General features: G+C 43.8%; 1 protein-coding gene across 2 annotated transcripts in view; it reads right to left on the minus strand.

The window, feature by feature from the left end:
- Positions 1-26,151, minus strand: part of SPECC1L (sperm antigen with calponin homology and coiled-coil domains 1 like) — a 113,921-nt gene extending 87,770 nt beyond the window's left edge. For both annotated transcript variants that reach the window (XR_010068758.1, XM_063315883.1), the window contains exons 1-7: positions 26,051-26,151; positions 18,065-18,254; positions 13,913-14,066; positions 11,333-12,966; positions 10,363-10,570; positions 4,273-4,346; positions 557-732 (exon numbers count right to left, since the gene is read on the minus strand). Coding sequence is in view for 1 of the 2 variants with exons in the window: in XM_063315883.1 (XP_063171953.1) it covers positions 557-732; positions 4,273-4,346; positions 10,363-10,570; positions 11,333-12,966; positions 13,913-14,066; positions 18,065-18,217 (2,399 nt within the window). In the remaining variant the exon portion in view is untranslated. The remainder of the gene's footprint in view (positions 1-556; positions 733-4,272; positions 4,347-10,362; positions 10,571-11,332; positions 12,967-13,912; positions 14,067-18,064; positions 18,255-26,050) is intronic.

Here is a 26,151-nt window from a genome sequence, read left to right on the forward strand (position 1 = left end):
TCCCACCACAAAGGGGACGGACAACCCAATTGGTGAACACGACTAGGAGGAGTGAGACCTCGGGGGCCCATCTCCTCCTTGTCTACGCTTCCTCCATGGGGTTCCATTTTCTGTTTTGCAGACTCAAAGGGGCAGGGCAGTAAACAGCCCCAGGGCCCAGTCCAAATACTATGAAGGCAGCAAAAACTCGTCTGAGGAAGGAAATGCGGAGGGGCCTCGAAGATCTGCATCTCCACTTCATCTTACCTAATTAGAAAAGATATTGCAGTCTATGAGCAGGAAAAAATTGTGTCTGGAGAGAACTGGTGGACGGGGCAAAGGCAAGGAAAAGGAGGCATTAACAAACTCACTGGTTTTATAAACCTCCTTAAGAGATGAGCAAAAAAGATTGTAGGTTATTCGATATTTTCCCATGTGTTCAGCAACTGCTTGCTGCGCAGCTTTCAGAAATTCAAGGAATTACCATGGACAAATTATAAATGATAATATGTGGGGGAGATGGGCGATGATAAAAACATGATAAATAAATAAAAATAAATACGTTTCATTAACATACTTGCGTGATTTTATTTCCTCTAACTCCTTTGTGAGCTTTTCATTCTTTTCTTGAGCCTCATGCAGCCTGCGCTTTAAGTCTCCAATTTCTTCCTGTGCTTCAGATTTTATGTCATTCGCAATGACCACAGCAGTCTGCAAGTCTGCTTGAAACTGCCGCCATTCTGCAGACTCTTCCTGAAAATAAGCAGACATAAGGCAGCCAGTTTCCAGGGAGGGCATTGATAGGAGCACAATTCAAGTGGAGGAAGAGACAAGGAAAAGCAGTATCTTTTGAGAGTCTGTGTGCTCAGCTGCGGGGGGGGGGGGGCGTGCAGGGGATGAAACCCCCTCTCCTGAACAGCCACTGATCGCAAGGCATGTGTCCCAAGAGCTGCTGGTGATGAACGGATAGCAAAGCAACTGTAGAAGCTGTAAAACATTAAAAAGGCAACCAGTTTTAAGAAAGCAAGCAAACCAAGTGACTGAATGGAATGTGATGGGGGGGGGGGTTCCTACAAACTTTCTCTGTAAGTGAACAGTCAAAAAAGTGAAGCCAGCCATGACCTATCGTGCTTATGCCATGTCTGTCTTCCTATCTAAAAACAACCTGGCATATATTTGCAGCAAGCGCAGGCCTACAGGATGCTTTGAGGATTGGTACAGTGAATGGCAAAGGACAACATGGATCAGCTCCAGCAAAGGAGGCTCTATACGAAGAGCTAGTAAGAGAAACCAACTCTCCAAATCGAAGAAGATCCAGCAAAGAAGCAAGCCAGTGGGTGAAACTGACAGGCAAATCCCAAAGCCTTAAAAGAAACTCTGTGGTTCTGAGGCCCAAAAGCTGCCAGGCCCTCCCAGAAAAAACGATGCTCCGAGGTTTTAGAAGAAAGGGACACAACTGAAGAACAAGAGAGGAGGGTGACTGCAGAGGGAAGAGAAAAGCGCGATGGTAATTAGCCACTCAATACTATGAGGAACAGAAACTGATATATACTGATCTGTTTCATGGGCTCATGGAATATGCCTGCTTACTGGGAGTGTGAATGAAGGGTGTGACAGAACAACTACCAAAACTTATTAAATCCACTGTCATGTGGGGATAAAGGACACGTGGAATCTCACAATCAAGGAAGAGGAAGCTGAAGAACCCCGAGGCTCGGATGGTGTTCTCATCCACCTTTCTGGTCCATGGAGAAGGACTGAGAAGGGAAAGAAGCTGCAGCACAGCAACAAATGACTTACTCATTATGCAACAGTGTTGATGGGGAGATCTGCTTTCCGGGAGCATCATTTCAGTTGCCTGAATGGTTGGCTGTTGGCTTAGAATGGGTTGCACCTGACAAAAAGTGTGTTTGGCCAAAGCATGCTGAGCTTGATCAGAAAAGCTTTAAGCTGATTCTCATGGGGTCTGATGTGGAAAGCCCAGAAGAACATCAGTTAAAGACATGCAAGTGGGATGTTATTGTAAAAAAAGTGGGAATGATGATTCGAAAAATTTGTTTTCTTTTATTTAATTGCTTGCACACCACCCATTCCCGAAAAAGCTCAGGGTGGCTAACAGTATCAACATAAAACAAAACAAAACAAAATCCATCATAACTGGAGTGGGCACGCTGAAAGACACGTGGCTGTTTTAAGGAACTGACTTGCTAAAGTATATTGCCAGCTGCCTACAGTCCAACGGACCGTGTTACTATAGTCCGGCTCAGACCTCTCTGAAAGCACATCTTCCACCAGGCAACTGCGAAGAGCAGAATGAAGGGGTGAAGTTCCAGAATGATAAAAAAGATGGCGAGGGAGGGGCTTGTGATACAGCAACAACTTAAAATGATAAATCGACGTGACCCATCCAGACCCAAAATAAAGCTAACCATTGCAGTCGGGTTAGGACTGGGCAAGAAATAAATATACAGTATGATGTGTATCAAATAAAGCAATGATAGAATCATACAACTTCATAAAATAAAACTGTTTCATTAGAAAGAGACAAAAATGATCAAATTTAAAACTGTATTTTTAATGCGAAAAATAAGCTTACTTTTGCATGGCAGAAAGAAGACAAAACAACTTTCCTGCAGACACAAAGCTACCTTTTTTCATATCTTAAAAAATGAAGTCATGGCACTTCTTCCATGTTGTTATCAGCTGTTTCTGATGCTAAAGATACCATAGTCAATGAGTGATCCCAGTGTGGATTTCTGAATGGGATCAGGAATAGTCTGGGGAAATCTTATTATTAGTCCTTGCCCCCAATTTTTATTCTGTGCAATTATTTTCATTCACCAAAGCCCCTCCCCCAATTAAAAAGGAGGCTTCCTTTGCCTGGGTTGCTAGGGACACCACGAAGGACATTGTTCCTGGCCTTAAGTCAGCTTCTCCCAAACTGCTCTTAAAATGCTGCAGCTCGCAAAACAGCGAGGCTGCGAGTTGCTCTGGGCTCTCCCTCCCAGTACAGCCACCCTGTGTCTCCTCCCCCTTTCTGCCTGGTGCTTGAAAACCCCTCACCTCGCTCATGCACCTCCTCCCTTGCTGCCACTCAAAGCCCCTCCTCCTCTGCCTAATTCCTTCTGCGGAGGATCACAGGTCAGCTGAGAGCCTTGTGTCCCCCAGCCCTGATTTCTCCTCCTCTCAAAGGCAAAGGCAACATTGTAAAAAGACAAAAAGAACACCTAACTTTCCTGTGCCGGTGGGTCTTCGGCATACTTTTGCACCGAACTAGTAAGCCTGTGCAGGGAGGGAGGGAGGTGACCTTGGGGCCCTTGGTGCTCTCTGAGCTCGGCTGTTTCCTTGCAGATGTTTTGTTGCCTGACTAGGCAGCATCTTCAGTGGTAGAAGGGAGGGGGGTTGCTCTGTTTCTGTGCAGGCACTTGCCCTGCCTGTGGTGGTGGGGGGTGCTGTTCAACGATTCATCAATGTTTGTATTAGTATTGTGGATGAGGATGTGGAAAGATTACTCAGCAAATTTGCAAACAAAGCAAAATCGAATGGGATAGCATAGGCCCTGGAGGACAGAAATAACTTCCAAAAAGATCACAATAGCTTAGAGAAATGGGCTGAGAATATTATTACGGAATTTAACAGAAACAACGTGAAGCTGAAATGAAATACGGAGATCTGAAGCAAGGGATGCTTCACTTGGCAGCAGCACTGTGACAGGATCTTGCGACAGTTGTCCATTAGACACTGAATAGGATTCAGCAGCACACTGTGGCTGCCAAAAGGCACAGGCAGGTGCAGTTTCCAAACCAGAGGCAGTACAGTTCCAGGACGTATCCCACGTTAGTCTGATCTCACTTCAGGTCCTGCCTTTCAGCAGGAGCAGTTTGAAAGCAGAATGAGTGACCAAGAGAGGGGCAGGCTTCCCTTCACCGAATGTGCTCAACTGGGGTCTTAACAGCCATCCCGGATGGCTTATTTCTGCATTCCTACCCAAAGGAGGCTGCAGCATCTAATGACCTAAGTGGCTCCTCATGAATCTGAGAAAAAAAGAACTGTAGGAGAGGCATGCATTCCTTTGAAATCTTTATGAAAGAAAAGAAGAAGCGAAACGGACTAAATAAAAAAAATTAACTAGCGGCAAAGGTTATCAGCCATAGGAGGACACCAGAATAAAACACAAAATCAGCAAGAAAATAAAAGCAACAGCTTCAGCCTTGAAGGACATGGATGTATCTCAGCTCTTGTAGACCCATGGCTGCTTCTCTCGAGTACAGAGCATTAAACTCGATGACTTACCCGAAGCCGCCTGTGCAGAGTCTTGATCTCTCTTTCCATGTCGTGCTTTTGATCCTGAAGCTTCTTAACTGTGTCTGGCAGATGAAAAGCAGCACAGGATTTAACAATGCACCTGAATACATTTCATGCATATATTATATTCTTAATCTGGCTAATAATCAAAGTCCTCTGGACAGAGAACAGAAGTACTGCAAAACTGTTATATAAAAGTATCCCTAATGCATAAAAATAATAAAGGTGTCTAGGAAGAGGTAAGCATATTAGTTTGGTCCCCAAAGACATTGGTGTACATGCTATGGCAAAAGTGGTGACCTACACCTAGGAAGACCTTCTCCCCTGGGAGCCAACTAACATCTCTAATCCTTATGCAAATGTATAAGAGACCGCCTCTTCCCCACTACATCAACCCGTCCCACCCAGTCGTGCAGAGAGGGCATGCTGCGGACCCCGTCTGTAAAAGAATTTCATCTGGCGGGGTCCAGGAAGCGGGCCTTCTCCGCAGTAGCTCCCGCCCTGTGGAACATGCTGCCCCCGGAGGTGAGATTTGCCCCATCGCTCCTGGCCTTTTGGTGGAGTCTGAAGACCTGGTTCTGCCGCCTCGCTTGGGGTGAAGAGGGGAATAGAGTTACATGGGGATGGTTGTTATAGACCACTCCTCCCACTCTTGGACTGTTTTAGATGCTTCACCGCTTGGATTTTTTATTCTTTATTCTTTATTTCTATTTATAGTATTTTTACTGTATTTTATTTTTTGTATTATTGTGATGGTTTTAATCGCTTGTTGTAAACCGCCCAGAGGCCTCCAACAGGAGGAGATGGGGGGGGGGATAAATTAGATCAATAAATGCACCGCTGAATTTTAGTAAGAAGTTCCTTAGCTTGTCTCAAGGACAAAATATGTTTATTTCAGGTTAACTTTTCAAATAGTGCAGTTCTGCCTAAAAGCTGCTATTAAGACAGGTTAAACATTGACATTCAGAGTTTGGCTTTCCAGCTCATAACACCAGCTTTCAAAATCCAAGAACGCCATCTAGTGAAATGTTAAAGGAGAAAGCAAAGGCCCATTTTGAGTAACACCTTTCTATATCTAGCAGGGCAACAACGTTACATTCTTTTTTTATTAGAGGTTGTAAAATTATTTCCTTTAGATCTTAATCCCTGAGGTATGGTAGACTGTGCCGATACTGCGACCAGTTTAGTCCTAAAATGTTAGATTTCCAAGTTCCATCTGTTAGATATTATTTCACCAAGTATAAAACAGTCCTTTAATGGTTATACATTTTTTTGTTTCTACCTCACTGACTACATGACTACATCCTTTGCAGCCAAAGGTGGTGGACATCTATACAGTCGGTAAAAACAAGACCTGGAGCTGACTGTAGTTCAGATCATGAACTTCTTCTTGCACAATTTAGGATCAGACTAAAGAGATTAGGGAAGACCCACAGATCAGCTAGATATGAGCTCACTAATATTCCTAAGGAATATGCAGTGGAGGTGAAGAATAGATTTAAGGGACTGGACTTAGTAGATAAGGTCCCAGAAGAACTCTGGACAGAAGTCCGCAACATTGTTCAAGAGGCGGCAACAAAATACATCCCAAAGAAAGAGAAAACCAAGAAGGTAAAATGGCTGTCTGCCGAGACACTAGAAGTAGCCCAAGAAAGAAGGAAAGCAAAAGGCAACAGTGATATGCCCAATTAAATGCAAAATTCCAGAAGTTAGCCAGAAGAGATAAGGAATTATTTTTAAACAAGCAATGCGCAGAAGTGGAAGAAGACAATAGAATAGGAAGGACAAGAGCCCTGCAGGAGAGACCCCTGCTGCGTCCTGGATCTGTCGCCTTCCAGAGGAGGGCGAGCTCAAGAAATGCTCTTCCTTTCTGGAGGGGGTTTGGCCGCCTGGGGCAACTGGCTTAGGAGGGGCCTGCCATACAGCGCGAGTCTCCCTTCTTTGCTAATGGCCTACCCTGTGTCCCCCGCCCTATCTTCCCCAGCCCATAATGGCTGTGATTCAGGCCCCCATTAAAACATCCTGCAATGGTCTGTGGGAGGCAGGAGGAAGGCCCACAGCCTGGGCAACGGTCTGAAAAGCGGCAGCTCAGTCCTCGGGGGGTGGAGCACAGGCAGCGTTTCAGAAGGGACCCTCCCTGGTTTTCCGGAGATGACAGAGAGAGGAGAGGGGAAATACTTTCAGTCTTGCAAGGTTCTGTTAATGTAATCATACAATGAAGTAGTATTAGTTCTCTTCTATTTCCCTAACCCCAATCACCATTTTGACATTTGTCAAATGTCCTGATTTCACCCTTCCCCTCCCCTTGAAAAGCTTATAATCCAAAACTACCTGCATTCCATAACCCACCCCCCTCTCCAGCAAATTCCAAATCCCTAATCTTAACACTAAAGCTCTCTCACTACAGTATTTTCTACAATGAAAAACTAAAATAATTGGGGTCAATGTTGATAAAACAGTCCGTTTAAAATTGATTTTCAAACCTGTTTCTTTACTATATTTTAATATTTCAAAAAGGAAAACGTAACTTTATTTCTGTCCTAGTACAAGGCACAGGCTAATAATCCCCATATTTATGAAGTTTTGATTTAGTAAACATCTTTGCCATCTCTATTTTATTCGCATCTATGCTGCATTCATTCATTCATTCATTCATTCATTCATTCATTCATTCATTCATTCATTCGACCTATATGGCCACCCACCTGGCTTGGCTCACAACAACAAAACAAAAACAAAAACAAGCAGAGACCAGGAAACCCCATCCCATCCATCAATCCATACAACCCTAACCCCTCCCAGCCCCTGGGGGAAAGCTCACCCTTAGAGGCTGAAAGGGTGGGGCCTGCTGGACTCCAGGCAGAAGGGTGGGTGTGGCACAGTTCAGAATTCACAAAGATACAGTAACAACCTATCATACTACCTTTCCAGGACCAGAACTCAAAACCATTACCTATACTTTTTAAAAAATTCTGGAGAACTGGTGAGATGCCAGCAGACTATAGAAGAGCAAATGTAGTTCAAATATTCAAAAATGGAAAAAAGGAGGGATATGGAAAACTACAAACCAGTTGTCCTGAGCCAAAAATCAGAACAGGCTGCCAAGCAGCATGCTTACCACCAGGCCGCAGGAGACCAAGACGGCACCCAGTCACCACAAAGGACTCTGCCCGTGCAGAATCAAGATTTTGGTGAATCCAAGTAGAATAGGAAGGACAAGAGACCTCTTCCAGAAAATTAGAAACATCGGAGGTAAATTCCAGGCAAAAATGGGTATGATCAAAAACAAAGATGGCAAGGACCTAACAGAAGAAGAAGAGATCAAGAAAAGGTGGCAAGAATATACGGAAGACCTGTATAGGAAGGATAACAATATCAGGGATAGCTTTGACGGCGTGGTCAGTGAGCTAGAGCCAGACATCCTGAAGAGTGAGGTTGAATGGGCCTTAAGAAGCATTGCTAATAACAAGGCAGCAGGAGACGACGGCATCCCAGCTGAACTGTTCAAAATCTTGCAAGATGATGCTCTCAAGGTAATGCATGCTATATGCCAGCAAATTTGGAAAACACAGGAATGGCCATCAGATTGGAAAAAATCAACTTACATCCCCATACCAAAAAAGGGAAACACTAAAGAATGTTCAAACTATCGAACAGTGGCACTCATTTCACATGCCAGTAAGGTAATGCTCAAGGTCCTGCAAGGTAGACTTCAGCAATTCATGGAGCGAGAATTGCCAGATGTACAAGCTGGGTTTAGAAAAGGCAGAGGAACTAGGGACCAAATTGCCAATATCTGCTGGATAATGGAAAAAGCCAGGGAGTTTCAGAAAAACATCTATTTCTGTTTTATTGACTATTCTAAAGCCTTTGACTATGTGGACCATAACAAATTGTGGCAAGTTCTTAGTGGTATGGGGATACCAAGTCACCTTGTCTGCCTCCTGAGGAATCTATATAACGACCAAGTAGCAACAGTAAGAACAGACCACGGAACAACGGACTGGTTTAAGATTGGGAAAGGAGTACGGCAGGGCTGTATACTCTCACCCTACCTATTCAACTTGTACACAGAACATATCATGCGACATGCTGGGCTTGAGGAATCCAAGGCTGGAGTTAAAATCGCTGGAAGAAACATTAACAATCTCAGATATGCAGATGATACCACTTTGATGGCTGAAAGCGAAGAGGAACTGAGGAGCCTTATGATGAAGGTGAAAGAAGAAAGTGCAAAAGCTGGCTTGCAGCTAAACCTCAAAAAAACCAAGATTATGGCAACCAGCTTGATTGATAACTGGCAAATAGTGGGAGAAAACGTAGAGGCAGTGAAAGACTTTGTATTTCTAGGTGCAAAGATTACTGCAGATGCTGACTGCAGTCAGGAAATCAGAAGACGCTTAATCCTTGGGAGAAGAGCAATGACAAATCTCAATAAAATAGTTAAGAGCAGAGACATCACACTGACAACAAAGGTCCGCATAGTTAAAGCAATGGTGTTCCCCGTAGTAACATATGGCTGCGAGAGCTGGACCATAAGGAAGGCTGAGCGAAGGAAGATCGATGCTTTTGAACTGCGGTGTTGGAGGAAAATTCTGAGAGTGCCTTGGACTGCCAGAAGATCAAACCAGTCCATCCTCCAGGAAATAAAGCCAGACTGCTCACTTGAGGGAACGATATTAAAGGCAAAACTGAAATACTTTGGCCACATCATGAGAAGACAGGACACCCTGGAGAAGATGCTGATGCTGGGGAGAGTGGAGGGCAAAAGGAAGAGGGGCCGACCGAGGGCAAGATGGATGGATGATATTCCAGAGGTGACGGACTCGTCCCTGGGGGAGCTGGGGGTGTTGACGACCGACAGGAAGCTCTGGCGTGGGCTGGTCCATGACGTCACGAAGAGTCGGAAGCGACTAAACGAATAAGCAACAAAAACCCGGTAAAAGATCTACCTAACATTTTTTCCTGAAAAGGGAATTGACCATCCTAAACAAGGCTCCTAATGAGAGCTCACCAACACAGTAAGGCTGAAGATACAATTATACTTTGTCTTCCTCACTACCACAGAACAGACCTGACCTTGAACTCAAAACCTGTGCTTGGTCAGATTCACTTTCTGTCTTCCTCCACTGATGGTCCAGGCCTCTCTTCAGTTGATTATTCCGCTTCAGGAAACCAGGGGCCATCTGGGATCAGCAATCGGATCAAGGGCCCGTGTTACTGCCAGTAACCAGTGGCTAATGAGGCACTTGGCAGAACTGCTTCCAAGATCACTGGGAAAATCCCCAAGTTCTGAGGAACTATAAGGTGCCGGGGGCGGACTGAATGTCCTACAATTAATCTCATCTGGGCCCAGGAGTGATCTGACCAGAGCACAGGGCTGATGGATCTGTCCTCCATATCCAGATCACCAACCATCTCCTCCCAGATGAAAGAAAGGTCTAAATTGTGCCCCCTACATGTGTTGGGCCAAAAACTACTTCACTTATTTTATAGACTTACCCAGAAAAATCCCTGGGTAAGGGAGGGAGGGAGGGAGGATAGTTTTCTGTATGTATTAAAATTATAGCCTTCAGTGTAAAAATGGCGATACTATCTACATTTAGAAATGCTGCTGAAACAAAGAATTTGTAATTTTTTTTCTTGTAGCAGTATGACAACTAGTGACAACAGAACTGAAAATTACCATTAAATCTTATATTGGCTCTATGGTCATTAGAAGCTCTGAACTACTGCTTTAGCTGAAAAAAATATTTTTATAATATTTTTATAATTTATTAATTATTAAAACTTCTATTTATTAATACTTCTTCCAAAGTAATTCTACCAATAATTTTTTAAAAAATGATAAAAAGCAGTTTGTGAAAACACGGTGTCTTCATAATCCAACTAATTCAAATTCAGTCATCATGGTCAGACTGGGGACATCTATTTCCCCCACTAGAGAATAACAATGCTAACAACAATTAAAGCAGTGCAAGAAGATTAAAAAAGTAAATCTGAGGTTATAAGAACATGACCACACTCTCTGAGAAAAGTGGCTGAAAACGTCCTAGCTCAAGAAGAGAGGCTACTTACTCTCCAGATCCGTTACAATGAGGTTGTCATGGAGTTTCACTGCTCGATGCTGTTCCACTTCATCTTCCAGTTCAAATATGGTTTCTTTCATATCACTCCTTTCTGTTTCTTTCTCCTCCAAATCTGCGCGTAGCTTTTCTAAAGTCATATTCAGATCCTGAATTTGCTTTTTGGCTTCTTCTTGGAAAGCTCTATACTCATCTTCTATCTAGTTTAAGAAAAATGGCCAGACTCTAATTGCTTCTTCCAAATAAGTTTCAACACTTGCACCTTGGATAAAATTTATATTAAATGTTGGATAGTGCTGAATTCTCTCTCTACGCTGCCACACTAGATATTATAATTGAATCCATGAATAGTTGGCAGCTTCCTATCAATGTGAGAAGCATATTCATGAACCAGACACCTCTTCAGATTAGTCCCCCCAAAGTAGCTTTTCCAAGGTGTTAGCCTAGCAAGCGTATTCTTTTCCAGTTGCCTGAGAGCCATTTTAACTAGAGGAGTTGGGGACCTAGACATACAAATCACGTGCACTCCCTGAACTTGACAAGGAAAAGTTCAAATACGGTTAATTCCAATTTCTACCCAAGCTAATTTATTTACCATGCTACTGAAAAACTCTCTGGGCACCACTGGATACACCTATGTTTTTATATCTGTGTACAGCTGAAACCTGAAGTCTGCAATCCAACCTTTATTCATCTGAGGGAAAAACTCCACTGAATAAAGTGGGCCTTAACTTTAAAGTATAGAGTGGGCCTAAAAGGCTGTATCAGGATCTGTCAGTGGGCTAAGTAGCAGGGCATTAGCTCTATGCTCTCAAGGGAGAACAAAATGACAGTTCAGTGTGTCAGGCCAGGTCGTGCCACATGCTCACAGCAGCTTTTAAGTGAGTTGTCTGCCTCCCACTTGCACCACACAGAGACATTTGGGAAAGATTTCTTGTCTGATTACACTTTTTGAACTTTACCTTTGCAATGGTATCTTGGAGACGATTGGCATCATTACGTGTACGAGCAAGCTCTTCTTGTAGGGTGCCGGCTAATGTCTCTGCTTTCTCTTTGTCAAGCCTGACGCTTTCTAGCAAATCCTGTATGTCTGATTTATCGCCAGATTTGTGTATCGAATACAGCTCGGCTACCTTCTGCTTCTCGTGTTCCAGCTGTGCTTTCAACCGGTTCATCTCGATCTGGTCACTGGAGACTGTAGCTTTGTACTCATCCAAGGCAGCTGCCAGATTAGCCTTGCTCTTCTGCTCTGATTCAAGGATTCGCTCCATGTGGTGATTCCGTTCCTTCAGCGCCCCTATCATCTCTTGGGCTTCCTTGTTGTCTTGTTCTGCCATCTTCAAAGTGTTGCTTAAATGTTGCTGGACACCCAGAAGCTGCTCTCTTTCAAAACGTGCATTCTCTGCAAGGTCCATATAACGCTGCTCTAGCTCCAGGTATCGTCCGCTTTTCACGTCTTCATCAATGACGTACGATATATGATGCTCATCTAAGAGAGAGCGGAAATACTCAATTTGCCGGCCAAAGTGTTCCAGCTTATCACTTTGCTGGCACAAGGATTCCATGAGAATCACCTTTTCTTCTCCCAGCCTTTCGTTCTCACTGTTCAGCTCCTGTGTGATCTGCTGCAAATCTGCAAGTTCCTGAAGAGTTGCTTGAAGCTCTTCAGCTGTACTATGCTGATTCTCTTCCATCTGATGTATCCGCTCAGTTAAACAAGCCACAGATACCTCGCTGGCATTACCGCTGCTCCCTTTCCTGGATGTTCCTCTGCTTGGCAGCCCCTCTGACTCTGAAGATGATGGAGCATCTAAAGCATCGTCACTTGAAGTGAGCGGCTGATAAACCTCACTGCATTCACTGTCCAAGTTATCCATGGAGTTACTGTGTTGATGGTCCATCAAAGTATTCTCATCCTGACTCAAAAGATCTTCCATTGAACCAGGAGCAGAACCTTCTACTGAAGACGTAAGAGTTCCCCCACCGTCACTGTGGCTTCCAGTTGTCATTTCTGGGCTCAGAGACTGGTAACCAAATAGCTTTTCAGAATTATCCAACCTTTGCTCCAGAGAAAAACCTAATGCGTTTAATCTATCCTTTAACATTCGATTTTCATTTTTCAGTTGATTCAGCTCTTCTCGTACGGCAGTGTTTTGTTCTTGCAACTGCAGTAATGTGGATTCTACATCAGTTGGCTGGTGAACAACAATAGTTTCTTTATCCTCAGATTTTTCATCTCCCTCAAACTGATCTTCATTAAGGCCCAGCTGAGCACGCATATCTCTTAGTTCATTTCTTAAGTGTAAAATCTCTACATCTTTTGTTTTGGCTAGCACCAAAAGATCTTTCACTTTTGCCTCTAGAACAGCTTTATCACTGATCTGATTGTCTGACTTTGACTTGCTCATTCGAACGTCAGAATCTTGATTAGCACGGCTACGGGAACGTTTTGCAAGAAGGACATCACTGCCTGTCTGCCCAGTCAGCGGCAATTTTTTGCTTTGAGTCAATCGTGAACGGTCGCGAATTCTTTCCCGAGAAGAGCTGGATTCCTTATTTCCAGATGAAGTGCTACGCTTAGCTGCAGGATTTGTACCTGTGTTGTTTTAAAGGGATAGGAAAAATACTCAATTACAATTCTGCACAAGGTAAAGTGTTTTTTTCAGGAATATGTGACTATAAACTCCAATGCACATACTTGGAAGTTAACTATTGAAAATAATTATGTGCAGCACACGAAATAAAAATAAGCATGCCACAAAAAGCCATAAAAAGTTAACACTGAGTAGGCTACTAGCTATATATACCTCTCACATACTGCAAATAAGGAAAAAAGCAACAAAGTAGGTCCCTGATAACTGATTTATGAGAAAAAGTTTCATATTCAGATGGCCCAAACTAAGGCCTTTGTTTTTCCAGCTGCACTACACGGATGACCCATATTCAGCTTGCCATCAAATACTAATCCAAGGGCTTCTTTCACAAGCACTACTGTTTACTCCTTGTCCTCCAAACCAGAACCAGAATTCAAAATAATTTTGTAGTTCTGGTATGGAAGGTAAATATAACCTCAGTTTGCTAATTTAGATATCATGATCACTTACGGTCGGCAGCAAGTTTAATTTTAAAATATAAGGAATGCACAAGCTGGCAATCTGTTCATGATCCCGGATAATTGGGAAGTGGCCTGAATTGAACATATCCTGAGCAACACATAGCTATTCATATTATGGGCCATGACATACAAATCAAGCCCCCTTCGAGTTCAGCTGAACTTACTTCACTGACTCACCGATGTAGATTTCTTAGGAACAACTGAAGTAATTGGCCATTGTCTTTTTCCATGGCTATTTTTACTTGCCAATCTAGCCAAATCCTGGAATTTCATAGTGGTCTCCTATCCCTGCTTAGGTTCTGGCCCAGACAAGGTGAACCAGGCGCTACCACTTCTTAACGAGGATTAGTATCATGCATGAACTAAGCCAATGTCCCTTACTTGATAAACCAGGGTGGTGGTAAGAAAAAGACCTCTGTATCTGTACCTGTAGTGGGCTTCGATTTATTCTCCACACTATTCATTGCGGCCCCTGCAGCTGAAGGTGCTGTTGAGGTACAAATGCTCTTCTTTCCCTTGACACCGTTGCTGATATTAATCCCTCCAGCCATCCCAGCTAAAAGATCATCGCTGCTCTTTGTCTGCAGGATAGATGTAAAGTGATAAATAAGTGTCGAGTCAGAAGTTTCCTTTTTTTTTTCCACTACAGGCACGCTGCCTAGAGTCATGTTTCTATGTAGTGGGTGGCATATACATACAATAAATAAAAATAAATAAATAAAAATTTCCTACAATAATAATAAAAAATTCAGTATTCCTACATATAAAACACAGTTGAATCCCTTTCCTTAAAGGGATGAGGGAAGAAAGGTATATCTTTCAATTGCATTACAGGTTCAAGTGAGCAGAATATTATCCCTGTACAGGAAAGTCTGTGAGGCATCCTCACAGCCACAAATGTACCATTGCTGTATGGCAAAAATTACATTTATACCAAGCACTCCCAATGCCATGCCAATTTTATTTCAGGGGCAGTGTTCATGCAATTGCTGTTCCATGCATTTACATACAAGTGGTTCCTACGGCATCTCCTGCCATGGGAGCCTGGCACTACCAGGTGCTCGGGACACTATGCAAATTGCCCTATGTCATCTGAAGACGAGAAAGCCTCAGAGTCAGAAGGGAATTGTCTACCAAACTGTAATTTAAAGGAAAACACATTAAATACACAGGGAACATTTTATATATATTAATTACATTTAATTTTAATTACAATGAAATAAAAACAATGCATTTTTTGTCCTGGCTCCAACCCATGAATTTTTAGCCCTAGCATTTGTGACTGCTATGCTGTACATGCTAAAAAGGCTATCCTTAAGGTGGATCCATACACCTTGCACCGAATCCCCCTTTCAGGGACTGAGAAATCTGATTGTAACACAGCCATACTGGAAAAAGTCTGGGTGCTGGTAATGAGAGCCCTGAGTCCCATCTTCTAAGACATAACTCAGCACAAGGCCGAATCCTCAAGAGGCACAGAGATGGCTGATGGGCGAGGGAAGGATTTCTTTGTGGTAGCCCCAATTTCGTTAAATCAGTTTACCAGAATCTTCCTTACTCTAATCTTCATTTGTGTTGCACTCACCAAAAAGTGTTAAAATGGGATATGCAATTTGATCAACATTATGAAAATTTTATTCTGGAATGTTTTAGCACTTGGGTTCAAAATTAAAAGGACAAAAATTGTCAGAATGAAAACCAGTTTCACTGAAGATATAACCTTTTTTCCAGCCCACATAATTTTTAATCTTTACAACTATAATTGTGCTTGTTTAACGCAGGTAACTATTTATTATTTCAGGTTTCATCTTTTATCTGCAAGAAGTGGTTTATGAAAATCTCTCGTCTGGCTTTTCATTATGAGCAGATGAGAACACTTCCATTTAATCTATTGCAGAAAGGCACAGCAGTGGCTGATGACTCGAAAAGAAGAAGTTTCCAACAACAAAATGGAACAAATTTCTCATTTTCTGATCATTTTTTACAGTGGCTCACCTATCATCCATAACAAATCTACACAGATTAAGCATTCCTTCCCACTGTGCATTTCTGCCACACCCCATTTTTTCTTTAAAAAGTTAAGTAGGTTAATTATAGACATGCTGTGCAGGTAAGAACTGTTTATTACTGAGCCAAATAGGTCAAGCTGTAAAAAGAGCTGCATGAATCAGCCTGGAAAAATCTACACTGAAAATGATGACCAGCATTAGTCATGCTCTAGGCTTCCAAACGCAGTCCTGAAGAAGCTCGTTCCATTGTCTTCAAAGCAAAACCTTCAGAAGGTGATGTGAATATAGCGGCTGTTACTTCAAGAAAGCATACTGCAGAAATGCAAAGAATTAATCTTTAAAAAAAATAAATACAACTCCAGGGATGTCAGAGAGAACTACTGTATATGGGAGACAAGTAAAGCTTATATGGGAGGAATCTTAGTAGGGCTTGCCACAGATCAGAAAAAAGACCGTAATAGATGGAAATCACAATCAGAAGAGAAAATAAAGAAATCAGAACAGATTCATAAAATCAATCCAGATGAACAAGCGTTCCCCCCCCCATTCAATCATGTCTGATCCTCTAAAGTCCCTGCAGTTTTCTTGGCAAGGTTCTTGGAAGTGGTTTGCCATTGCCTCCTTCCTGGGGCTGAGAGAGTGACTGGCCCAAGGTTTCCCAGCTGGCTTTGTGCCTAAGGCGGAACTAGAACTCACAGCCTTCCGATTTGTAGCCCTGGTGCCTTAACCACTATACCAAATTGGCTCTGAACAAACGTCGAAAGAGTGGTCAGGTTTCCTTGGTTTGTTTTCATTTTCAAAATGATTTTGACATATTTATCTTCTTTTGAAGTTTTGCCATTTCCAATAAATCTGTTATTTAATTTGTATTTGTTTATATCGAACTGAATTATCCATTCAGTCGTATCCGACCCTTAGCGATTCCATAAGTTTATTTATATACCTGTACTGAAAACTCAGATCCTAAAGAAGTTTGAAGCTTGCACTGATTTTGTTACTGAGATGCTCTAAACACAGAAGGAAAGAAATATTAAGTTCCTTCTTTAGATAAATATGATTTCCTTTCTGCCATGCCCACAGACTGCCATGCATCAAAAAATGAACAGCTCCACAACTAGATGAACAGGTTTCACCAGTGTAGAACAAAAGGAAAATTTTGTTGAGAAAAAATTGAATGGGCAAAACAATGTTATTTTCCACACAGTGAACCAGCTTATTCAAATTAGTTTTACATCTACTACTTTAGCTTCTTATATTTTCCAAAGTCAGTGTAGCCTTCCTAAAACTTGTCAGTTTGGTAGGCAACACAAATTACTATGTTTAACAAATAACTATGACTGGTTTGTAAATTATAATGCCATGCTTTTAATTAACTTGCATCATTCTGCTTTATTGTTACTGTTAGCTGCTGGGAGTCTTATAGGAACCAATGGCATGTAAATAAACAGCCTGCAAATCCTAGTTATTATTTGCTAACTATATTTGTTATTATAATTACTATGAATGATTTTTTAATGATCATTTAACAGAGACAGACCTGAATTCCTGAGTGCTGGCAGCCTCAGAGAACCCAAGTAAATAAGGTACACCAAGTCATGGTTTGGCATGACATCTGTGCCAATGAAATGAATGCCAACCGGTGGCCAGAGTAACTCGGCCCCTCCCAGGTAAGGAGGGGCCACAGAAATGCAGGGCTGCTGTGAGGATTATTCCAGGCATCAACTGGATAAAAGAGTCAGTTTGGTCTATAGGTTAAGGCGCTGGGCTAGAAACCAGGAGTCTCTGAGTTCTAGCCCCACCTTAGGCATGAAAGCCAGCTGGATGACCTTGGGCCATTCCCTCTCTCTCAGCCCAACTCACTTCACAGGGTGGCTGTTCTGGGGAAAATAGGAGGAGGAAAGAGTATTTGGTATGTTTGCTGCCTTGAGTTATTTATAATAATAAAGGCAGGATATATATATATATATATATATATATATATATAAATAAATAAGCAAGCAAGCAAGCAAGCAAGCTCAGATTCCCTCAGAGTTGGAATCCGACTACACCAACTGCCTGAGGCATAGCCTGGCCTAGTTATCAGGAAGAGTTCAAGCCTGTTGGCTCTGATGAAAGGGACAGAGTTGGTGTTGTGAGTTCAGCCACATGCGATCCCTGTTCCTCCTGGTTAATCAAGGTCTCCTGGGAGATGACAGGCAGTTGGGCCCAGACTTCTCTGTGGGAGGTGTGGCCCCACCTGCCTTGACCACAGATCTGGACCCAACAGATCTGGGCAATTTTTATCCACTCTCCAACCTTCCCTTTTTAGAGAAGGTTGCTGGCTTACAGCTCCAGAGGTCCCTGGAAGAAATGGATAATCTGGACCCTTTTCAGCTAGAGATCAGCCCAGTGACAGTACTGAGACAGCATTGGCTGCACGTCTGGATGACCTCTGCAGTCAAAAAAAGCAGTCAATTAGCATAAATGTTTGCAGCAATTTGACTTGTGCTATGTCAGTTAATCTCAATTATACCAATAGTTGAGCCTTGGAATCATCCCCTCATTGTATTTCAAAAGAGTTGTGGCAATACCTTCAGGAAAGATGCTGCTGTTCCTGCTTTTGCAAGTTTCGTTATTGTAGATGGTGCAGAACTGTTCTCTGTTTTAACTTTCTCCACTGTTTGCATTTTAGTTATTCCAGGCACTTTGGGCACCGAACTAACGATCCGGCTTGCTTTCTTCATCCTTGGCTGCCTGCTTGATATACATTTACTAACAAATCTGGGGAAAGAAAATTGAGGGCCTTGTTATTTATATAGGCACAATTCACACACCTTAAGGCAGCCTCTCCCTGCCTGGTACCTTCTGAAGACTACAAATCCTATGGCCAATACCTTCGGTTCCCTGGACCAGAACTGGGTCGTTAGTCTCCTAATATCACGTGGCTTAACTAGGTTGCTCGGCTGTGCCCAACTCAGCAGAAGTCTTTCAAACACCAACACCATTTGACTTGATAAGTAGCTTTACTGCATCCAGACTGAAAAATTGTTTGCATTCTCTAAGTGTGATGGTAGCATTCCTGCTTACACCCACAGCAGTATAAACCTGCTGTTTCTTCTTTCTGCTCTTCCCAATTTCAGCAGACCCTTTGCCCGGCACTTCATGGCTTTGATGCTGTTGATAGCTCTGACATCTTTACCCTCTCTGATTCTCATCTTATCTCTCACAAGTATTTATCAGTTTGGAGTAATAGCTTTATTGAGGCCCTTAACTGAAAATATACGGTAAGAAGATCTAATAATGAAAACTTTAGTACTGTACAAGTTACGCTGGCTCTAATGCTTCCTTTTTGAAATCTTCACTCTGTGGCGAGTTAATGCACTAGGCCAAATCAGTACACCTAAGTTTCTGTCATTCCCCAATATCTGCAATTTCATATGCACTGTACATTAAGGGAAAAAATGAGCAACCAACTTTTTTCAACTAGGAATGAAATGTAAATAGAACAAGGATAATCGGGTTTTCAAACAAGGTTAAGATACTGCTTGTTGGGGCAAAAGCTGCATCAATATAACTGAAATAATTAAAATACCCACTAATGTAATTGCATTTACATTTTCTGTATGATGGTCCCACAAGATTTTTGCTGTAATAAATTATTCAGTCGTTAACGTGACAAAATGTCAACTTTACAGCTGGTTTGACTATCGCTAATTTGGCTGCAATGGCTTCTATTGTAGTCATCCTCCTGCTAGATTATTAAAATTCATTCCACTAAAGGGTGGGCAGTTCCAGCTTACATGGAAGGCTGCCATTCTGTTATTGAATGGTGTGCAAGGTTGGAGACCTGTAACATCTATTCTGTACAATCTGCACTGGCTGTCTTTCTTGCCTTTTCAACCTACAGCACTTGAAAACTGCTCTTTGAACTGCCCAGAGTCCCGCTGTTCAGGGGGAGATGGACGGTGATAGCAATTTGAATAATAAGCAAATAAATAAATAGGTGGTGTTGTTGACTTAGAAGCCCTGGGTGGCTTTGGGCCCAAGCATTTGCTGGAATGCTTCTCCCTAGATGTACCAGCTGGCCAGTGGGATCTCCCAGTGCGATTGCTCACAGAAATACCAATATGTAGATTAAGCAGCACAACTGCAGTTTTTAATCATATTTTCTACAGCACTAGGGAAAAATCAGGGAAAAATAAATCTGTTACACGGTATGTGTTTATATTAGTTATTTTTTTTTTAAACATGGGTTATTAATGTAGCTTTATATACAAACTATTTAGCTATATATTACAATTGTGTAAAGGTGATATATTATAAAGACGGTGGCTAACAATATATACTAAAACACTGTATGGTAAAAGACAACAACCCTATACTAAACCACGTAAGAGGGAAAATCTCAGAAAGGAGAAATATGAAGAGAACAAAACAATTTCTAAAAAAAATAGCAATTTGATGACTAAGTAAAGTGAAAAAAACCCTCAGGTTCCTGAAATTACATAACAATCTTCTATTTCATCATTATTTCTTGCACCTGATCCCTGCAGGATCACATAGCCTAGTCTTGCCTCTCCTTGGATGTAGATCTAATTCAAAGGCTGAGAGCTGACAGTTTTCATTAAGCCAACATTTAGCATTTGGAACACAAGCCTTCTTCCATGAGTACATAATCACATTTTGGGGTTTTTTTTTTACATCATTTCAAGTTTGAGGCATCCAAAGTTCTTCACAGACTGAAAGATTCCAAATTTGGGGATACAGTTTGACAATACATTAACCACCTTCCAACCATCTGGTTTGCCACAGTAGTAATAGTTAACAGATAGGGAATAATGTGAGCATGCCCATAACATACAGGTAGTCCTCGGTTAACAGGTCCCAAAAGTAATTGGGACTGGAATTTCTGTCCCTAAGCGCGATGTCACGTGACCGCATCACTTAGCAACGGCAATCTCTGCAGTCCCCACTGCTGTCTTTAAGCGAGGATTGAGGGTTGTTAAGTGAGGACCTCCCTGCGACTTCCTACCAACTTCCAACACCCAGAGGCAGTGGAGAAGTCGGCAGGAAGGGGCAAGTCCCAGGCAGCTCACAAGCGGGCTGGCAAGCAGGTAAGTGGCTGCTGCTGCTGGGTGGGGGAGGAAGTGTGAGGGTGCAAGCAGCCCCAGAGCCACAGTGTGGCAAAAAGCCCCAGAGCTGCGGTGCAGGAAGCAGCCCCACAGCTGCGATGGGGCAAGCCCCAGAGAAGCACCTGCTTAGGAGCCCACCTCCTCCTGAGCCCCATCAGCAGCTTACCCAATGAGAAGTGCCCCACATCCCTTGCCCAGGCCCATCGCGCCAGTGACTCCACCACCGCCGGAGCAGTCCTCCAAGAGCCACCCCCGCTAGGGCGGCCCTTGTGCCCCAGCCTGCGATTAATGCAGGGGGAACAGAGAAAAATATTTATTTATAAAAAACAGATTTATAAGGCCGCCCAACTCACACAGAACTACTTATGCAGTTCTGTAATTTAAAAACGGGCAAAGGATTGTCCTGTCAGCAGTGGCACGCAGCAAGGGGCTGCGTGAGGGATCACCCCGGCCAGCAGGTCCCAGCTTCTTCCCCTCCTGGCAGGGCAGCAGCACACACCCGCCCACCCACACAGCAGCTCTCACCTGCCAGCTGTGGGACATTTCCGTAATGCCTCCCCGTGTGCAGCTGGGATGGGGAGTGGACCGGCTCAAATTTTTATCATGTGACCATGGGGGCACTGCAACAGTTGTAAGTGCAAGGACTGATCGCAAGTCCGTTTTTTCAGTGCTGTTGTAACTTTGAATGGTTGCTGAACAAACGGACATTAAGCAAGGACTACCTGTATGTACTAAAGTTCCTTCAAAGTGATTACATCTCCAGCATAGAAAGGGTAATAAAGCATGGTACACTTTGAAATATTCTTGTCCACTAAACTGGACAGTTTTAGCCAGTGACCAATTGCTTTACATGCACACCTCTTCAGGAGGTGAGCCTTCCCTCTTTGTGTGCTAATGCTAATTTGTGTTTTTCTTGGAAACCACAGAATGTTTTTGGCCCATGGCCTGCTGCATCTACAGAGCCACTTTTGCAATAGAAACAATGAAGGAGATCCTTATTCCTTAAATTACTTCCAAACTTTGATTTGAAGTCAATTTTTGGTTTGGTCTGAGGCTAATTATGCCTGGTTTTACAATGTGGGGAGAAAGAATGGAATGGTAGAAAAAGAAACATACTTCAGGGACATGATGCCAATCCTCACTCCATCTGCCAAGGCTCTATCTTCCTGGGAGACTGACTAGTCCTGGATGCTGCCTGTGTTCTTTTCTAACAAAATAGCCACAACCAGAAGCTTTGCTGATTGTGCTCCTCTCTGCACTCAAAGTATATGAAGCAAGGTAGAAGAGCTTGGAGATGGCTTTCATTTCTGTAGGCCAAGAAAAAAGTACTTCCAGATTTTACTATGCAGTCCACTTAAGTAACTGCTTAAATACACAAATTCTTACATACACAGAGCCACACCTTATCATGCTATTCTGAGAGACAAGATGTTGGGATCACTCAAAGCTCAATCTGCTTCTTGTTAAGCACTTCTTTCATACTGTGGTGAAAATAATCTATGGCAATAGCAATTTCTACAAGAATAACTCTGATGTTAGGATTAGGGGATGGAATGGGAGTCATAGGCAACTATTGACCCAATGAATTTGAGACTTCTAGTTTCAGTGATCTCTAATTTGGATCTATCCATGAAGGAGGAATCCAAAATCATTCTCAATTTCTGAGCATTCTGGACAATTATCATCCAGTTTCAAATCTTCCCTTTGTAGGAAAGGTTGGGGAGAGGATGGTTGGATGGCAGCTACAGAGGAACTTGGAGAAACAGATTAACTGGACCCATTTCAGTCAGGTTTCAGACTAGTGTATAGGACGGAGACACTGCTGGTCATGCTTGTTGATGATCTTTGGTGGATCCAGGACAGGGGTGGTGCATCCATCCTTGTGCCCCTTGACTTCTCAGCAGCTTTCAGTATCAGTGACCTTAGTATCCTTCTGGACAGGCTGCAGGGGTTGGGAATGGGAGGCACCATGTTACAGCGCTTTGCCTCCTTCCTCAGTGGTCAGCCCCAGCTGTTGATGGAGGGGAAGAAGAGATTGCACCTGTGGCCCCTCACTTATGGGTTGTCTCAAGGTTTGATGCTTTCCCCTCTCCTGTTAACATCTACAAGAAACCGCTAGATGAGGCTATCCATAGGTTTGATATCATCAGTACAGCGATGATACACAGCTTTATATCTCAACCTTGAGATGAGCAGGTGAAGCTGCCAAGGTACTAATCCAGCATCTGGAAGCTGTTCAGGTCTGAATGGGATGGAACAGACCTAGCTGAATCCTGACAAGACTGAGTGGCTGTGGCTGTTAGGCCCTCTGGTCAGGGATGTTTTCACTGTTGGTCTTGGATGGGGTACCAATTCCCCATTTGAGACTGGTGTGCAACTTGAGGGTCCTCCTGGACTTGCAGCTACCCCTGAAAGAGCAGGTGGCAGCTGTGGCTGGGAGGGCCTTTGTACAGGTTCATCTGGTGTGCCAAGTGTGCCCCTTCCTTGACTGGGAGACCCCTCAGATGGTCACTCATGCCCTGGTCACCTTGTGAGTGGGCTACTGTAATGCACTCTACACGGGGCTTCCCTTGAAGATCATCCAGCTGATTCAAAACGCAGCACCAGCAGTAACAGGCATTTTTCGCTATGCCCGTGTGTCACTGCTGCTATGCAAGTTGCATTGGTTGCCAGTTGGCTTCTGGGTGCAATTCAAGGTGCTGGCTGTCACCTATAAAGCTCTTCATGGCATAGGACAAGGTTATCTGAGAGACCGCCCATCCCCAATTGTTTCTTGATGTACTCCAGGTCCTCTTTATTAAATGTTGTCATCTTGCAGAACGGAGGAAGTATGCCTTCTCCATCGTGCCCCGCCCCCCAAAACAGCATCCCCTCCCCGAAATACGGACAGCTAGCTCTCTCCTGGGGTTCTGGAATGCTCTTAAGATCTGGCTTTGGCCCCAGTCCTGGGATTAATGTGTTTGTGGGGCCCTTAATGTGTTTCACTGTTACTACTATTGCAGTTTTAGCCAGGGCTGTCTGTGTTGTTTTGTGTTTTTAACTCTTTCTACTACTTCTTTAGATTGTCCAGAGTCTACTGGAGTAGGTGGCTATAACAAATTTAAATAAATGATAATAATAATAATAATAATATTTAACTGACTCCCCCTCCCCCTCACCTCCATTCCTTCTCAAGTAGCTCCAGCCAACTGCATGCCTGTGCCTACTGTTCTATTGACGAGTGCACCCACAAACTCTGCATAGCTTACAGGAATTTCAATTACAGGATATCAGAATGCTTGGAACAACATGGAAGGAAAACACTCAGTTTTGTCCAAAGCCTGGAACAAAGCTCTGGAATGCAAGGTGTTTTATTCCAAGCTCAGAACAATATAAACTTCTCCATTGCACGTTCATTTTAAATCTGAGAATAAATTCAAAACCAGTTACAGTACGCTTACTCCTGAACAGTAAACTGTGCACAATGTCAATCTTTATATACCCAAAAGAGCCCTGCTCACACACAGGTGGCTTGCAAGAAATAAAATTCATTTTATTTTAAAGAAAAGGGGGTGGGGGAGGAGAAGAGAAGAGGGCTGTCAAAGACAGCTCAGTGGAGATCAAGCATATACGGATATTACAGAAAGTAGGGAGGGAGAATGGGCTGCAACACTCTTAAAGAGACTTAGCTAGCTGGCTCTAGCTTGGACAGGAATACACTGCAACATTTTGTTGTGGTCCAGCTTGCAATGAAGGGCATTGAGCTGGACAGACACAAGCATGCCATATTTTGTATACACTCAGTTTTTTGCTAAGAATTATATTAATTTGCACAATCACAAATGAATGAGAGCTTTGAGAAATAGCCCTTGGTATCATATATAACAGCAAATCTTTTTTTAAGAGGTCAGTAAACAAAAAAGCCTGCTGCTTTAATGTCATTACCCAAATGAATTAATTTATATAAATATACATATGTTCAATCATGTCCAATTCTCAGAGACTGCCTGGATTAGTTCCTGCAGTTTTCTTGGCAAGGTTTTTCAGAAGGGGTTTGCCATTGACTCTTTCCTAGGGCTGAGAGAAAGTGACTGGCCCAAGATCACCCAGCAGGCTTTGTGCCTAAGGCAAGACTAGAACTCAGGGTCTCCTGGTTTCTAGGCAGGACTAGAACTCAGGGTCTCCTGGTTTCTACTCCGGTTCCTTACCCCCTACACCAAACTCACTTTAAATCTCATATACTGAATGTCCAGTGTGATTCAGATCCTCTGTTTGAAATATGGATACAGAGATACCTAGTGAGTTAAACTATGTCAAGTTCCAGTGGTCTTCCTTAAGTGATTAATACGCTTGTCACAGAACAGCATCCTCATCACACTCCAGGAATCTGGGGCATGTTACTAATTATTAATTCCCATGTGACGATTTGATCAAAGAGGAGCAAGCGGTGCCAGAGGAACACAGTCATCAGAGTAAACAACAGACAACCAGTACAATGGAGAAATCCTGATTGAGCATCAAAATTATGCTTAGCTTTTGAATTATTTTTTCACAAAGCAACAAAGCACGAACGCAGGGTTTAAAACACTCAGGTCAAGGTGTGTTTACGATCCCTCCTTCTACCAAGCACCTCCTCCATTAAAGCATCCAGCCCCAAGTCAGAAATAAAAACGTGCATGTGTCCCCCAAAGCACGACTACATCAGGGACTCTCTTCTTCCATAAAGGGCTTGCAGCGAACCCCCCCAAATGGCCAGGGTTTCGATATTGCCCTCAGAGCTGAACGCAGCAGGGTAAAAGGCAGGCAAATCCCCCCGAGGGCTCCAGACTGTTTGGCACATCAGGATCCACTCAGTAATTCAGATTTATGGGCAGCCTGTAACTCCTGGTCGAAGTTGTTACAATACAGCAGGGTTTCTCAACCTGGGCCCCTTTAAGATGCGTTTAAGAATTCTGCGGAGGAAGCCCCCCACCCCACGTTTGCGTTTAAGGTTTAAGAATTCTGGGAGTTGCAGTCCACGCATCTTAAAGGGGCCCAGGCTGGGAAACCCTGCAATTCAGCGACGCTCCCCCCGTTAAATCCGGAGCGACGCCCCCCGCCTCTAACACTCCCGACTAACGGCAGCCACGTTCACCAGACGCTGCCCGGCTCCTCGCTGCCCTACCTTGGTGGGGGTTCTGCGGGGACAAACCCCACGGGCTTCCCCTAGACGCGCCTCCCCCCGGAAAGCAGCCCGCAGAAGGACCCCGGGGGCCCCGCGCAGCCCCGCCGGTGCGCGCTCCCTTTCCCGGCCCGCCCACCGCGCGGCCCTCGAGGGGCAGCCCCACAGCCGACTGGCCGCGGCTCGCCTGCCCCGCCGCGCCGGGCCCTCCGGGCCCCACAGGCCCAGCGAGCGGCAGGGCGGGCGGGCAAGCGCCCGGGCCGCGGGACAGAGCCCCTCGCGCCTGGCCGCCGCCCCCGCCTTACCTGAAGCGCCGCTGCCTCCTTCCGCGGAGGGCGACCGGGCGCGGCGCCAACGGCAACAGCCGAGGCCGCGGCTCCCCTGCTCCGCTTCCTCAGGACGCTGG

Source organism: Candoia aspera, chromosome 15 (assembly GCF_035149785.1).
Source record: "Candoia aspera isolate rCanAsp1 chromosome 15, rCanAsp1.hap2, whole genome shotgun sequence".
Classification (NCBI taxonomy): Eukaryota; Metazoa; Chordata; class Lepidosauria; order Squamata; family Boidae; genus Candoia; species Candoia aspera.